General features: G+C 42.1%; 1 protein-coding gene across 1 annotated transcript in view; it reads left to right on the forward strand.

The window, feature by feature from the left end:
• LOC111862076 (protein dachsous) overlaps positions 1-17,274 on the forward strand; it is a 657,337-nt gene that overhangs the window by 538,881 nt on the left and 101,182 nt on the right. Inside the window, exons 5-7 of the mRNA XM_033750539.1 lie at positions 7,989-8,167; positions 9,647-10,072; positions 14,050-14,533. Coding sequence (XP_033606430.1) covers positions 7,989-8,167; positions 9,647-10,072; positions 14,050-14,533 — 1,089 coding nt within the window. The remainder of the gene's footprint in view (positions 1-7,988; positions 8,168-9,646; positions 10,073-14,049; positions 14,534-17,274) is intronic.

Here is a 17,274-nt window from a genome sequence, read left to right on the forward strand (position 1 = left end):
TTTGAGGATCCGCCAATTCTGCAGCTACTCAAGAATTTCCCAGCATTTTATGGAACCAGAAGGGATATTACCGTGTTTACAAGAGCCCTGCACTGTTCCCTATCCTGAGCCACATCAATCCAGTCCATACCATCCCATTCTATCCCTGTAATATCCATTTTAAAAAATTTTGCCTGTACTTATTTGAATTTGTCCGTCAAGACTTAAGAGTAAGAATGTATTCACAGATATGGCCTACAGCATTATTTCCTGAGCATACAATCGCTTTATTGAGGCAATATGTAGAATCCATTGCAGATGCAGTCTTTTCTGACATATTATGGAAGCAGTGCCCACAAAGATATTATGGACGAAATAGTCATTAGTCACGGCCCCTTCTGTTATAACAAACCTCGAAACTTTTCTTCAAGTTCTTTTTGTACTTACGAGTACTTTAGTAAAATATTGCTTTCTCTGGAATAAGCTCATTACATAAGGCTGTATTAATATATTGAGTCTACCGTTGCTTACAGTGGACTGTTCTTTAGTATTTCTATTGCATTAATTTCGGGCTGGGCATGTAGCACAAATGGGGGAGAAGAGGAATGCATATAGGATATTGGTGGGAAAGCCAGAAGGAAAGAGACTACTGGGAAGACCAAGGCGTAAGTGGTTGGATAATATTAAAATGGATCTTAGACAGATAGGATGGTATGATATGGATTGGATTGATCTGGCTCAGGATAGAGACCAGTAGAGGACTCTTGTGAACACGGTACTAAACCTTCGGGTGCCATAAAATGCTGGGAAATTCTTGAGTAGCTGCATAATTGGCGGCTTCTCAAGAAGGGTTTAGCTCCATGAGTGAGTGAGTGAGTGATAGTATTATTTTCAATATTGTTGGCGTATCTAAGCCTACGGCCGATCACAGTGGCCGCCCGGTCTAAGGCATGAAATGTTTTCGCCCGTTTTAGCGGATGAATCATGGGTTTGAATACCATACAAAGGATGGATGTCTGTGTGCCTTAGATAGATCTACGTCCAAAATTCTGTAGGCGTTTCCCGCCGACACTTTGCATGCTACAACTCACCCTCGTTTTATGTAACCGTCCCGATAATATTAAAAAAATGGTAGAGATTATGAAACTGCTCCTTTAGTGATTGGCTGCACCCTCCTCTTCCTTCGCTGTCAGTTACAAATACCTTCAACGTTTTGTTCTGAACGCACTGGTCACATAGAATGAAAGGCTGAGTTTCGCCTCAGGTACAGAAACATGTTTAAGCAAAGTAAAGCTATCCCTGTAACAGGCCCCGAAGGCCCATAGGGTTATGAGACGTCGAGGCTCCCACATTTTTTCAAGACCATCGGCTCACAGATAGCGGTAAGGTTGTCAGCCTTACGCGCCGGCCGCCCTTTACCCCCAGGAATATTCCTGGTATCATTTCTGTTAGAGGCTGAGTTGACCCCAGGGCCATAGTGCGGCTGGAAGGATTAGGTAGGAAAAAATCCACCTCATCGGGATTCGATCCCTCGACCTTCCGGCTTGTAGCATAGTGCCTCAACCAACTACGCTACAGCGTCGTGTTTATAACTTGAAATTGGGTACGGACGAATAAAATGTTCGAAACATTTTTGAAATTCAAAACTCACGCAATATAATCTTGAATATAGTTCTGAGCTGTTACTTCCATGTTACTCTAGCGAGTACGAGTACTTGAACTTTGCCAACGTAAAACTGTAAGGTCATAATCACTACTCCGACATATGTTACTAAGATCTTCTGAATGCCAGAACCGCCATTTTCCCTTTCCATGGAAAGATGGGAGAACTTGCTGCCACATTGTAAGGGCTTATGTGCCGGGTGTTCGGAACGAATTAGCTCGTTGTTCGGCACACCAGGGGGTCAGCACACCTCCACAATATGCGTGCGCTGGGTGTCAATGCCGTGTCAATGAACCGTATTGTGCTGCCATCTCTCCTCTTCTTCTTTCAGTTATTAAGTGAGCGCTACTCCAGAGAATTCATTGTTTGCCGGCTGCGCCATTGTGGCCCGGCTTTCTAACGTAATCGAATTGCTTAATTCGGTACTGTATTCACCTACAACAATTGTATGTTGCAGTGGCACCTTACGTGATGTTGTGGGCAGATGCAGGGTTCGTTACCCAGAGGCGCATTTTATATTAATTTGTTATTTCGTAGAGTATTCGATGAAGCCTTTTCAGTTAACGAGCAGAATAGTTCTAACTCTTCTCAAAAGTTTTCGTGTGGCTGAAAACTAAAAGACGATCGAAGAATACTATCGTCTCTGCTTTGACCCCTTGTAGTCTGGTAGAAGTTTACCAATGTCTCAGAGTAACATGTTACTTCCGTCTCACATTCACTCTTCTACCATGAAGATGGAGGCAGCAGGTTCTTCTGACACATAGGTAAGCTTCTGTCAAGCTGTGCAACGTCATAACCCATAAGACAGCATTCGTCATATTAACTCTCTTGAGAACCTCAAATCTCACACAACATATGGCTCATTATCTCATGGCATACCAAACCATATAAAGGAAAAAGTAACCTTATTCCCGTGCGGCCTACTTAATTACATAATTTATTAAACATTATGCCGTTAAGACATATGAATGTTGAGGTATAGCTCCACCATTATTGACCTCAGCACTAGAGGGAGGTGATTGGCCAACTTTACGCCCCTCCCGCTTTACCCCCGACGATAGAACTTCCGATGTCCATTGAACATGAGACTGCATGGGCTCCAAGGCCGGGAATCGAACCCTGGTCGTCCAGCCAGTAGCCTAATCGCTATACTATCCGGACTCATGCACACAAAGCCATGTAGAATTGTAAGATCGTCTATATGAATCATGTTCATATTATTCATTATATTTGGCTTCGGTTTAAACGTATTGTCACGTGTATGGATGACTAAAGACGGGGTTCGGATTGGTAATTGGATTTATTGATCACTTGCATGTCGCAACTACATTTTCACACTACGAAGCACTCTACGCTAACCTCTTCAGTTTATCTGTACTAGTCTTCACAGATTTATCACACAGGCACTATAAAAGTCTCACTACATCACACACTCCCAATATCCTTGTACTACAACACACATACAGTTTTCAAATCACACGTTAAATTTTCATAGTCTGACTTCTTGTACTCTTCTGTACTCCTCAAGCTTACTGCTTGCTTGCTGTACTCCTCCAGCCTACTGCTGTCCTCTTGTTTGCGTGCTTCTGCCGCTACTACTACTCGTAAGTGCTCTGAACAGTCCTGTACCCTTAGTTATATAGCCGCGGAACGGACATGCATCACAGCAAACATATCACGTGATCACTAACTACTGTTGTGTGGCGTCACATCGGACACGGAAAGCACAGCTTCCTCTGTTGTTGCATGTTGGACCGTGTTTACAAAACTGTTGCCTGGCAACGCGTTCATCAAATCCGTTGCAGTATGAATAATGCCATGTTGTCGCCACACACACTGAGACTCAATTTGCTGCAGACAATCTGATAACCATAAACTGATCGACTTCCAGACACCATTGGTCTTCCAATAGCACATCTTATTTCAAAATTTTTAAGGAACAAAACGTCATAAACCCGAAGAAAGTAGTATTTTTCATAATGTTGATGGCCTTATTTTTTGCTTCCATAAAAGTAGTTTTATAAGTACATTTTTATCATATACACTCTGTAAGAAATTCGGTTTCTGCCTTTTAGAGAACACACCGCCTGACATTACATTTACCAACCTGTGTTTAAGCACTGATATATTGGGTTTCTGGACTTTATCCATCGTCCTAGTTTTTAAGATAACAGAAACTCGACGTTTCGGAAACTGGATCTGTTTCCGTCCTCAGGTGAAGGAAAAGGGGAACACCTATTCTGTTGGGTCCGTTAGAAAGAGCTAGGCTCAATCACTGGATAAAGTCCAGAATCCCAATATATCAGTGTGTTATACACCATCGTCAGAATCCTATAGTAACTAACTGTGTTTAAGCGTCTGAATATAAACGCTGTTTATACCGAGAACCGAGCAAAACACGAAAAATATATTTTTTGGGCTTCATGCCAAGGCATTCGCTGTTATTACTATATAATTCTAAAGGGTACAATAGTTATCACGATGCACTAATAATCTAAGAATTTAGCTAAAATACGAACTAACTCCAAAGCAGGGACCGGTTACATCAGATTGAGTGACCACATTCCAAAGTTTCCCTCCACCAATATTCCGCATAGGTTTAGCAGTTCTTTTTGTGAACTACATGCCCTGCTCATTTCAACATTATTATTTAAAACCCTTTAATAACAATGTAAAATCTATATAATGAAGTTCGTCACTGTCATTTTATGTTCCGTCTCATATTTCCTCTACAATTTCCTTACTTCATTTTCCAGACAGTAGTGTAGTGGCTTGCATGCACTCTGAATTATGTTAGTCTCGGGTTCGGTTTTCGATTTTCTTTCATTATTGAAGATTTTCGGGGCTTTTCTGGGTAAATACATGACAATAAAGAGACAGCTTTCTTCCAAATTCTTTCAAATTTTTTATTTACAGCCACCTTTCCGTTAAACTCTATAGGCGTGTGAACAGTGCAGTCCACAAAGTTTTGTTAAATTATTCAATTACCAGTTTGTTAATAAGATCTAAAATTTTGTGACGATGTTATATTTATAAAATTATGTTTTTGGACATCATTCATCGCCCTATTTTTTGTTCAAAACATAACGTCTGGAGATCCATTGGGTCCAATTGTGTAGATTTTTACCTGAAAACGGAGACAGAATCCAATTTCCGAAATGCTATGTTTTAAGGTAAAAGCAAGAAGGCAGTTAATATCCCAAAACACAATAATTTTATATCAGTTTGTTTCTGTCTTATTTCAAGATCTTTTATTTATTACATTCCTTTCATATATATTCATTATACGTTCAAATGATTATCCTTCGGGCAAATAGAAATAAATGAAATCTGAAAGAACAGGTAAAGCAGCTTTGAGGAGCAGGAATCGCGCCATAATGCAGTTGCCTACAGCACAGGTCAGTAAGCCAACTACCGCCTGCTGGGGAGACGACCCACTACAGAGATTTTATTTTTATACAAGCGTATGGTGCCTAATAACAAGTTCTGGTAGCTTAGTAACATAAACATTTTATATTGTTTATATACCTTAGTCTACGAATCGTTTTACATGCATAACCGCTAACGAAATGCATTCCACTAACACACCTCATATTCGTGTGTAATTTGATAGGATTCATTTCCTGATATACTATCCATATAAAACCAAAGGAAATTACTATAGAAGTATATCTCATTTATTGGTTAAGTAGACTCTGTGTTACAGATACCCCGACATGTTTCGGTCTTACAAGACCATCATTAAGAAGTATATATTATTAAAAGGAGACTTTAAAGTTTATATATGTAAATTCTTAAAATATCCGCGATGTGAGGCTGGAGATAAACGCTCTTAATAGTATGCATCCTATTATGTGCTATAAACACGGTACATAAAATATATACAAAAGTATGCAGTCTATACAACAATATTCTATATTTAAAACGAAGTAGACACTATCGTATCAACATTTGTTTTAGTGACACTACATTTTTTGACCCTTATACTACATCATCATCAGCCGTACAATGATACCAGTCTCACAGTTTCAATTGTTGAATTGCATCAACTATTTGCATTTGCATTAAATGCAAATATTTTATGCAATTCAACAATTGAGACTGGTATCATTGTACGCCTGATGATGACCCCGTATAAGGGTCGAAACATGTAGTGTCAATAAAAGCAAACGTTAATACGATAGTGTCTACTTTGTTTTAAATGCAGAATATTGTTATGTAGACTGCGTACATTTGTATACATTTTATGTACCTTAAAGAAAAAACGAACTCATACCCTAGATATTCTCTATAAACACGGTCTACATAGGCAATAAGAGATATATACTCGGATGATTAGTTGAATTTAATATTATTCGTGTGAAATTTATACGATAGGCTTCCGGTATCCTCAAGTAATGGATGGGTGGGCTGGTTGGTGTACCGATGCTCACGTTTATTTGATGAACATATGGGTAAGCTAGGGTCACAGACTTGAAAGGATTCTGACGATGGTGTATACTGTACTTCTTTTGGCTTATTTTGGACTTCACCCATCGTCTGGTATGTAAAAGACAAAAAGACAAAAAACACGACCTTTCGGAGACTGGATCTGTCTCCATCTTCAGGTGGATAGGGAAGGATAAACCTACTCAGTTGGGCCCCTTAGAAAGAGCTAGTGGGACGTGGATCCAGTGATTGAGACTAGCTCTTTCTAAGGGGCCCAACTGAGTAGGTTTATCCTTCCCTATCCACCTGAAGATGGAGACAGATCCAGTCTCCGAAAGGTCGTGTTTTTTGTCTTTTTGTCTTTTACATACCAGACGATGGGTGAAGTCCAAAATAAGCCAAAAGAAGTACAGTATACACCATCGTCAGAATCCTTTCAAGTCTGTGACCCTAGCTTACCCATATGTTCANTCTGTCCGTTTTCTCTCATGTAAGCTGATCATAACCGCCCTTCTGTCACAAAACCTCGCACCTGTACTCATCCATGTATTCTTTCTTCGGCCTTCCATCCGTTCATTTGTTAATTCATGGCATTGATTAAAAAATTAAAATGAATAAAACCAAATTAAAAATAAATAAAACAATAATACTGGATAGCAGTGTCGATGGTCCTGAATAGAACTTCTAATGTAGAAACACTAAAGCAGGAAGAATGAACCAGTGAATGATTCATTGATCCACACATCCGTAAGCCTCCACTGAGTCATCTGTCCCTCTGTATTTGTATCGTGATGCTGACAGATATACTGTGCAGATTCCAGAGAAGGTCATGAGAAATTTTTGTTTTCCTTGACACTACAGCCCCAGCGGGCCTAGGCCTACCTCCATGAACTTCTCCGTTCACTTCAGTATATCTAGATGTTACACATTCGGTAGGACTCCTTGGGCGGGTGCTCAGCTCGTCGTAAGGCCTCTACCTGTACACAAACACAGAAAAACGCACACACACAAACTAAACATCCATATCCTGAGTGGGATTCGAACCCACGATCCCGGTTTCCAAGCGAGCGAAGACAGTACATGCCTTAGACCGCTCTGCTACCGTGAGCGGCCTTGAGAGATTACATTCCTAATTTTAAGATACGAGTTTTGCTTCTAGGCCAAATAAATCTGTCACGTACAAAGATTCAGTATCAGAATATTAAGATCAGCTTACATTACACACGGTCCTCACTAAATCTTGCATCATTTAGCAATGCAGTTTCAGTTGCATAGCGTCATATGAGATGAGATGATGATTATGAATGATGAAGAGATTTAGTTTTCGAGGGAAACGTTCACGAAGTATTTCAAGATTCTAGATAGCGCAGTCGGTATAGCGACTAGCTACGGGCTGGAAGATGAAGAGGTCACAGTTCTAGTCCCAGTAAGGTCAAGAATTTTCTCCACGTCATCCAGACCAGCTCTGGGGTTCAACCAAGTTCCTATCCAATGGCTAACATGGGACTCTATCCCGGGAATGAAGAGGCCGGGGCGTGAAGCTGACCACTTACCTCAAAGTAGTCCCGAGGGAAATAAAGTTCGGATATATACATCCACTCCCCCATATGTCTTCATGGCGTAGTGCTTAATTAGTTAAGCCCAGGGACAGTTTTTTGTGTGGACGTTTACCCGAAGAGACGGAGGAATTGATTAGCTCTGTGGTGTAGAGTCTGTCTTCAGATGCGTGTAAGCCTAATCGCTCAGAAATTCGTGACGTTGATCTCCTTGTATGAATCCCGAAGTATTCCTTATATTCCATGCGTGCTAAATGCATTGTCCTCTTCCCCTTATCACTCTAATAATATTTAGTGAAGAACACACATTGACAAGTAAAGGTCGTAACTCCTGACGAGATGCTGGTTGTTCTTTGTTGCAGGGTCGAGGAGTTCTGTGAGGTACTCCATATACTCAGGCGACCCAGATGGCTACTTCAACATCGATTCAGTAGCAGGCACAATTCGCACAGCCTCAACACTGGACCATGAGGCACACCAGTCAGTGCTCCTGAACGTACAAGCCATGAGCGGCGACCCTCCGACATACGGACATACGCAGGTCAGTGGCTAACCCTTTCGCACCTTTTGTTTCTCGTTACTCGCAGGAGAAGCTGAAGGAAATAAACACAATTCCCGCCATATTCATTGTGTGTCGTGTTCACAACAAAGAGTTGAAAATACGTGCTTGTCAGCTTTACCATATCTGGCCGTCCTTGTATACCGTGAAACAACTGGAGAACTATTGAAAAGACTCTCATTCACTCACTCATGGAGCTGAGCCCTTCTTGAGAAGCCGCCAATTGTGCAGCTACTCAAGAACTTCCCAGCATTTTGTATGAACCAGAAGGTTCATTACCGTTTCACAAGAGCCCTCCAGTGGTCCCTGTCCTGGGCAAAATTAATCCAATCCTATTTCCCTTGAGATCTATTTTAATATTGTCCAACCACCTGCGTCTTGGTCTTCCCAGTGGTCTTCTTCCTTAGGGCTTCCCGACCATATATATATATTTCTTATATACATTTCCCTTCTCCCTCATTCGTGCTACAAGCCCTGCCCAGAAAAGATTCTAATTAAATTTGATATTGCGGAGTTCTAATAAAATTTGTGGACACTGTCCAATATTATTTGAAATCGGACGCCAATAATGGGCGCTCTACTTGAAGACGTAAAGGCGTTTCTCCTCTCATCTCGAGCCAACGCGCCAAAAATGGATGGGAGCGAAGAGCGCAGGCGCGGCAGTTTCTACACACTTCGTACCTAACTCCATGCTTAGCATGTTTCTTTTTCCTTGTCTTCCAAAACTTGATTTCTAGTAGTTTTCTTTATTATTTCAAATTGATTTGGTCTAAAAAGTCTGTGAACATGGCGAAGGTACCGGGGGCGACAATCAGAGAGCGTAATTTACAAGGAGTCGCCGATTGTTGTAAATATACGCGAAACATTGAGCGCCATGTGCTTCCAAGTCAGCATTATCTGTGTTGCATTTGGGATTCTTACAGCGGTGACTATGAAGACTGCGGTCTTGTGCGATATAATACCATATAGTTCAGTATACCATAAGCCTCATTGTGTTCTGTATCAGTCCGTTTGTTTGAAAGAACCATTGAAATATTTTTCAGTCACTACAGCTCGGATCCGTTGTTGTTATTGTTGTTGTTNCAAATAAATAGTGGCTCCGGTTTAGAAAACCGATATTAACGGCCGTGGGGATCCGTTGCGCTGACCACGCGACATCTTTTATCCGCTAAAGTTGGCACTAACTTCACCGACAAGCGGGACTAAAACCACGGAGTTTTTTTCTCATGAAGATAAGTTCTTGTTGACTGATAGTTACACAGATTTTAATAGGTTTCCCTCTTTTTATCGGATCCCTAGGCTAACAGAAGGACGTTCTTGTCCCTGTTCATGTCACCCACAGTCGAGGCGAAATTAACGAAGGAGAACTGGAGTATCCATAAGAGTTCTACAGACTTTGGTGCAGCTCTCGAAGCACGAAACCAATTCGTTCTGTCCACATAGATGTTTCTATTATTTCAGGTTAACATTGGTATAGAAGACGTGAATGACAACGCTCCCGAGTTCGACTCCAGCACGGTCCGCATATCAGTACCCGAGAACTTGGAGCTGGGCATCCCCCTGTACGCCGCGCATGCCAGGGACCGTGACTCCGGTAGGAACGGCGTGGTCAGGTATCGGCTGTCCAGCGCTGCCGGAGGAACTTCAGTTGTGGGTCTCTTCGCCGTGGACCCGCGCCTGGGGCACCTAACACTTGCCAGACACCTCGATTACGAGACAGCACAGCGACATAGCCTCATAATCATTGCCACTGACACAGGGGAACCCCAGCTGTCCGCCAACTTGACTGTTCTGGTAGAAGTTCAGGACGTGAACGACAACAGGCCTGTCTTTGAGAGAGCAGAGTACACGGTGGATATCGTGGAATCCCTACCTGTGAACTCTCAGGTAAGAAACTACATTAATTCTTACTTAAAAACAGAATCGGATTATATAGGATGTCCGGATGAAAGGTATCCAAAATAAAATAATTATATCTCAGAAAGTATTTACTATACACATTTATGGGTTACACCATTACAAAGGGAAACTATCAGAGTTTTTCTGAGTATATAACTTTCCATATAAATTTCAACATGGGCTCCCTTGGTGGCACGACAAATATCCAGACGATATTCGACCTCGATCCACGTTGCTTTAAGCATGTTCGGTGTTACCTAGCCACAGCGTCCCTTATGCGGGCTTTTAGGTTTTGATCTTAAACCCGGTAGTTAGTGTTTTTCACATAACCCCAAAAGAAAAAATCCACTGGCGGTAAATCTGACGATCTAGTAGGCCAAGCGATTGGTTCACCCCTGGCGATCCATCTCCTAGCCATCTCTCTGTCCAGGTGATTCCTAACATGGTGGCAGAAATGTGGCCGGGCATGGAAAAAATACTTTCATAGTTTTCCTTTCCGATGACATAAACCGGATACGTGTATGACAATTACTTTCCGAGATATATATTTTTTTTTTATTTTAGATGCCTTTCATCCGGACACGCGGTATGTTCTGAAACGGGAATAAATTCAACCCGAAAACGTTGTATGATGTGCTATAGAATTTTGTTGAATCTAAACATCGGGAAACTAGACGATGTTGAGAACGGCCTGAAGAAGATGAAGGAGAAAGGATGGATAGAGAAGACGAGGAATAAAGAGGGATTCAATGAAGGAACCTCCATGATTTATTCTGACCGTCTGACAGTGTATACATTTATTCACCTTACTCTTCTCTCTTGCACTACATGTTTCAGCACTAAAGTGCCATCTTCAGGTGCTTTTCGATGTACGTCGAACTACTTCATTGCATGCCCTGTTGTCTTTATACTAAAATAACCAAAATATATATTCGTCATATATATTGATAAATTTTAAATATTAAAAATATTAAAACTGTTCACGATTTGTTATCCTTATGTCGTATCTCAATACGCGAGTCATACCTATCTTCTTCTATCGGAGTATTCTTCCTACTTTCATGTGTGTATTGTGCTTTGTGTTATACACGCAGTCACAGGAGCAAGACACAACACAAAGCACAATACACACACGAAAGGAGGAAGAATACTCCGACAGAAGAAGATAGGTGTGACTCGCGTATTGAGATACGACATAAGGATAACAAATCCTGAACAGTTTTAATATTTTTAATACTTAAAATTTATCAATATATATGACGAATATATATTTTGGTTATTTTAGTATAAAGACAACAGGGCATGCAATGAAGTAGTTCGACGTACATCGAAAAGCACCTGAAGATGGCACTTTTGTGCCGAGACATGTAGTGCAAGAGAGAAGAGTAAGGTGAATAAATGTATGCACTGTAAGACGGTCAGAATAAATCATGGACATAAATCAGTGCAACAGGACGCTAAAATATAACATTATTAAAGGAACCTCCTTTATTGGAATAGTTTGTGGAAGAGCATGCCGTGTCGTATCAACTACACCACAGTTCGCTTTTAGGAAACTTTTTAAGCCCAAATACTTCATTTCCCCCACCCCCCCTCGCCGTTAGACCAAGCACCTCCACAAAGCAACAGCATGAAGCAGTAAATTTCTGTGTAACACAAGTTTTATGGGGCTAAAATTGTCCTATTATTGAAACATTCGTCACATGTGACTCAATCACGTGACATATGCATACGTATGTTCTGAACACCTAAAGCATAAACAAAATGAAAATTGATAATTCTTATCTTCCAGAATTTATGTTGAAAATAAAATCAGAGTTTATATAATTATAGCAGGGAGTTTAGAGGCGCTTGCGTGATCCATAATTCATGTTACGAGGGAAAAATTAAAAAAGCGAAATAGAGTTTAACACCCAACACGTCTTAGTAGTTGCATTACTCGTATATGAAGCCGGTATGGCTACGGAGTAGACCAAGGGTTCGGAGTTCGAGTCCCGGTGGGGTCAAGAATTTTCTCTTCTCCATGTCGTCCAGATCGGCTCTGGGGTCCGTCCAACCTCCTATCCAAAGGGTACCGGGGGCTCTTGCCTCACGGATAAAGCGGCCGGGAAGTGAAGCTGACCACTCACCTCTAGCTAGTGTCGAGGTCAGGTAAATGTGGATCTACACATCCACTCCCCCATACATCTTCATGGCGTAGCGCTTAATTTGTTAAGCACAGGGACAAATTTACCTTTCTTTTACCTTACATTACTCGTATTTCTTTGCTGTGAAGCGTCAAGAGAGATAGAGAGCCACATGATAGATATGGACATATGTGAGATTATGATATTAAAGTTTATTATGGATAACTGGGGCATGGAAGTGGATACGAGACTGAAAGTGCTTAGCATAGCTGAGTCAGACGGAACAGTAATGATTGGCGCTTCGTCTTCTAGATCCCCCCTGGAGCACATCCGGTCTCCTGTCCAGTGGACACAAGGGGCTCTGTGCTGTCAGAAAAGTGTCCGGAGCGTGAATGACTATAATAAGAATGTTTGTGCCTTGCTGTGGTCTAGTGATCAGAGTTCCTGGCTACAGATCCAGTGGTCCGGGTTCGATTCTCGGCTCTACCAACTTTTCTCAAAAGTAGTGGGTCTGGAACGGTGTCCACTCAGCCTCGTGTGGATAACTGAGGAGTTATCTCAAGGAAATAGTGACTCCGGTCCTGAAAACCGAAATTAAGGGGCTTGGGGATTCGTTGCGTTGACCACGCGACACCCTCTATCCTCCAAATTTGGCACTAACTTCGCGGACAAGCGGCGATGACTCGTTCGGTATAGTTCGCTTGCGGACTAAAACCACGGATTTTTTTTTATTATGCCTTACATACAATGAGTAAATTATTATTTGAAAGGAGGCCTTACGCTATGCATTAATTTGGTTGCATGTACCTAATGAGCCAATAAATCTCTTAACTAAGAGCATATTGTCTTTTTCTCGGCACGACTTTTTCATTGATTTGGCCACCCCTGTATTACTGCTCAAAACGTGAGCTCAGCGCTTTTAAGAAGCCTTATGAATAGATTGTAATTAATTATATATGAAATTATAACTGCTTTAGAAGATTGTTTATTTATGAAATAAATTCTGACGAGTGTTTCAACTTTTGAAACAACCTTCGACCGAGTGAATAGCACGCAAATCAAGTTACACGTATGGCTGTATTCCCTATGCGTGCTCACTCATACTTTGAGTTGTAGCAAGCGTGACGACGTGAGTTTCATGAATATTCACACGCTTTTAACTAGTTCACTTGCTTTGTTAAGAGATTTCCTAATCTAAGGTCAGCCGTCTTTGTTCAGTAGGTGTCGGGGGCGAGTTCTGTGCAGCATCGCCCAGCATTGGCGAGACTCCTGTGATACTAATCGGATTTATGTTCCAGTTTATAAACCTGAATCGTGCGATGTTTATATCGCTTATCGGCAGGACATATGACTCTTCGCAATCTCGTCCCCTAAAGAATATTTCCAACCCCAAAAAATCAACTCCGTGGCTTGTAGTCCGCAAGGGGACTATATCGACCGAGCGACCGCTGCTTTTCGGCGATGTTAGTGCCAACTAAGGGGATAGAGGGTGTCGCGTGGTCAGCGTAACGAATCCCCACGGCCGTTAATCTCGGTCTTCTAGACCGGAGCCGCTATTTCCTTAAAATAGCTCCTCAATTATCCTTACGAGGCTGAGTGGACCCCTTTCCAGACCCACTACTTCTCAGAAAATCTGGTAGTGCTTGAAATCGGACCCGGAACCTCAACCTCTGTAGCCAGGAACTCTGACCGCTAGACCACAGAGGCGGTCAGGGCCGTCCCAGATCGATGTATAAAAAACATGAACCTCAGTTAATGAACATCGTACAGTGTAATTGTGCTCATAATTGTATTTGAGTAATCTACATTCCCAACAAATCAACATTATGTTTCTTCCAGGTTTTACAAGTAACAGCCGTAGATCTGGATACCGGTAACAACGCGCGACTAACATACCGACTTCTTGGCAATGCAAACAACACCCAGCAAGACGGCAAGACACCTTCAGCACCCGCACCATCTGGTGGTGGTGACGGGAGTGAAGACGACATATTTGGCATTTTCCCGAACAGCGGATGGCTGTACCTGCGGCAACCACTGGACCGCGAGACCAGGGATCACTACATGCTGACTGTGGCAGCTACAGACAACGGGACCCCAGCAGGATCCGCCACGTCTCGCATCTCCGTCAACGTCATGGACGCGAACGATAATGACCCTAGCTTCACCCGCGAGGTATATGAGTTCAGCGTCGAGGAGAACCTGGCTCGCGGAGCACAGGTTGGGAAAGTGGGGGCCACCGACGCTGACCTTGACGTGAACGCTGCCATCAGATTCAGTCTGATTCCCAGCAACACCAGCTTCCAGATCAACCCACTAACTGGTGAGTAGATAGAAATTCATTTTTACACCAATTCTCTTATTTTCAAGAAATAAAAAGTGGCTTATGAAATCACCATGCTGTCTGTCTGTGTGTATCCACCGGTGTATGTCTATCTTTCTGTGTACCGTACGTAATTCTTTTAGCTGACTGCCTTTATTTTGAAGAAATAGACGTAGGCTTATGCGATTGCCATGCTGTCTGTGTATCCCCCTCTTATCAAGTTTTGATGGCTGAAGCAGTCTTTATGAAATTCGGTATGCATATCATGACATCTGAGCCCATCTCTACAGCGTGCTTCACAAATCTGTCCCAACAGTCTGTGCGTCTATATATGTATCTCTCCTATCGTTTCTAGGCAACGGCTTGGTAAATACGGTACCGCGGCAACGAATACACACGCAGCAATATACGTATTGTTGGAAGCGTGGCTTTCTTTATGGTCCATGTCGTATTAAAGAAAAGTAGGCGGTTAGTTCTTCCTAGCACTTCTTGTTAAGGTTGTGTGACTAATGAGATCAGCTTGCTGTCTGTCTCTCTGTGTATCCCCATAATTTTTGTTAGGAGGCTTTTGAGATCGCCTTCATCTGTATCTGTGTGTTGCCCCCCACCCCCCAAAATATTTTTTTTCGTTTTGTATGCTACCCATGTCGTATCGAAGGAAAGAAGGCAATTGGTTCTTCCCAGGACTTCTTGTTAATAAATGCTTAAGTGCTATATCCACGCTTCTTCTCTTTATAACTACCGAATTCTGACAATATATCACACTAGCGTCTGAAGGTAACATGCCTAACGAAATCTATGGAACTGAGCCTTTCTAGGGAAGATAATAATTGATCATCTTTCCAAGAAATTCCCAGCATTTTATGGAACCAAAGATCTATTGCCTTGTTCAAAAGATTCCCTCCTCCGTCCTTATCCTGAGCCAGATGAATCCAGTCCGTACCCTTCTGTTTCCTTACGACCCATTTAACATTATAATTTCATCTACACATAAGTCTGGAACATGCGGTAGCGTAGTTGGTTAAGGCACTATGCTACAAGGGTTCAAGTCCCGATGAGGTCATTGGATTTTTTATCAATTTACCCAATCCTTCCAGCCGCACTATGGCCCTGGGGTCGACTCAGCCTCTAACGGAAATGAATACCAGGAATCTTCCTGGTGGTAAAGGAAGGCCGGCGCGTAGGGCTGACAACCTTGCCGCCATCTGTGAGCCGATTGTTTAGATAAAATGTGGGAACCTCAACGTTTCGCAACCCTATGGGTCTCCACGGCCTGTTACAGGGATATCTTTACTTTTTTTTTTTTTTACTTTTTACACACAAGGCCTAATAATGGTCTCGTTTCTTCATGTTTTCCTATCAAATCTACGTATGCACTTCTCTTCCATGCTTACTACATGCCCGGACAATCATCCCCGTTGATTTGTACATTCTAAGAATATTTGACGAGGCCTGAAACTTACGAAGCTTCTGGTCCTGCAGTTTTATGATAGGAAGTTTGAGGAATAATGTGTCTGGAAGGATCTGGAAGGAGTCGTTCTTAGCCCGGTTAAGCTACATGCTCTCCTGATACCTTTCTTCAGGGTCCGAGGAAAACCACGAAAACCTTTATAATTCTGGGCACGATTTGATTGCGATGACTATAGTTATGCAGATCTGTTCCTACGAACAGGTACTGGGGATCAAATACCGCGATTGACAGAAATAGACACAAATGCTAAACCGCGGGTGGTTGAGATTTTCTATCACGAAAACAGTAGCTGGTGAGGGATTGTTTAATATAGTAACAGTTATATCGCATTTCGTCGCATAATAAACATAGCATTAGAGTACATGGGAAGTTACAATGGAAATCATCTCACAATATCGCAGCCTTGTAGTTCTGTCTCTTTCTACGAGAAAAATTAACCAACTTGCTTCCTTGCAATCCCGTTTTACAGGAATATGGAAGTATGGTTATTGAAATGATTCTTCTAACGTGTAAATTAATCTTCAGAACTTTACATTCATCTTACGAGAACCGATTCGTGCCCCCCCCCCTTTCTTTAAGGATCATTATCTGAAGACATTTGAAATTACTCACCATCCAAATTATGTGTTTAACAATATCCGTAACGTTGCATGCTTTAATACTCACCCTTGCCGGTGGTAGTGGAAGGCGCAAGAAGGAAGACTTGATTTTACATTTCTAACGTTAATTTCGGAAATAGCCAGCGGGAATCCGTTCCCTAACCCACTTGATAACCCGCACACTCACATACAGTGACCAGCATATTGTGGTGTGGGGGGGGAGCCATTGCTGCTCTAGAAATTTGACTCATTTCCCCAAAGAGGAAGCCTTACCAAAATGCAACGATTCCCATTACGCGTGTCTGCGTTTCTACATGATATTTCGGCGAAAGAATTGTATTTCTTACGCAGTAGCAATGCGTCTGGCTTGTATGCAGTTGGAGTCCGGTTTGTATATCGGCCAGAACATCGAATAATGTGATTTTCTTGTCTTTCCTCAGTTCCCCAGGTAAATATTGAAATAATAAGAAAGCAGTCTTCTGGGATTTGGCACCGTGTATATGTGGTGTTAACCGACGTTTCGGAGGAACGTAACGTCAGTTAACACCACATATACACGGTGCCAAATCCCAGAAGACTGCTTTCTTCATAGTCACCGCCGTGAAAGCCTCAAATCTTACATTGAAATAATACTTCAAATTAAGCCAGGACCGCTTCGTTCCATGTCTTTC

This window comes from Cryptotermes secundus, unplaced genomic scaffold (genome assembly GCF_002891405.2).
Source record: "Cryptotermes secundus unplaced genomic scaffold, Csec_1.0 scaffold400, whole genome shotgun sequence".
NCBI classification, from domain to species: Eukaryota; Metazoa; Arthropoda; class Insecta; order Blattodea; family Kalotermitidae; genus Cryptotermes; species Cryptotermes secundus.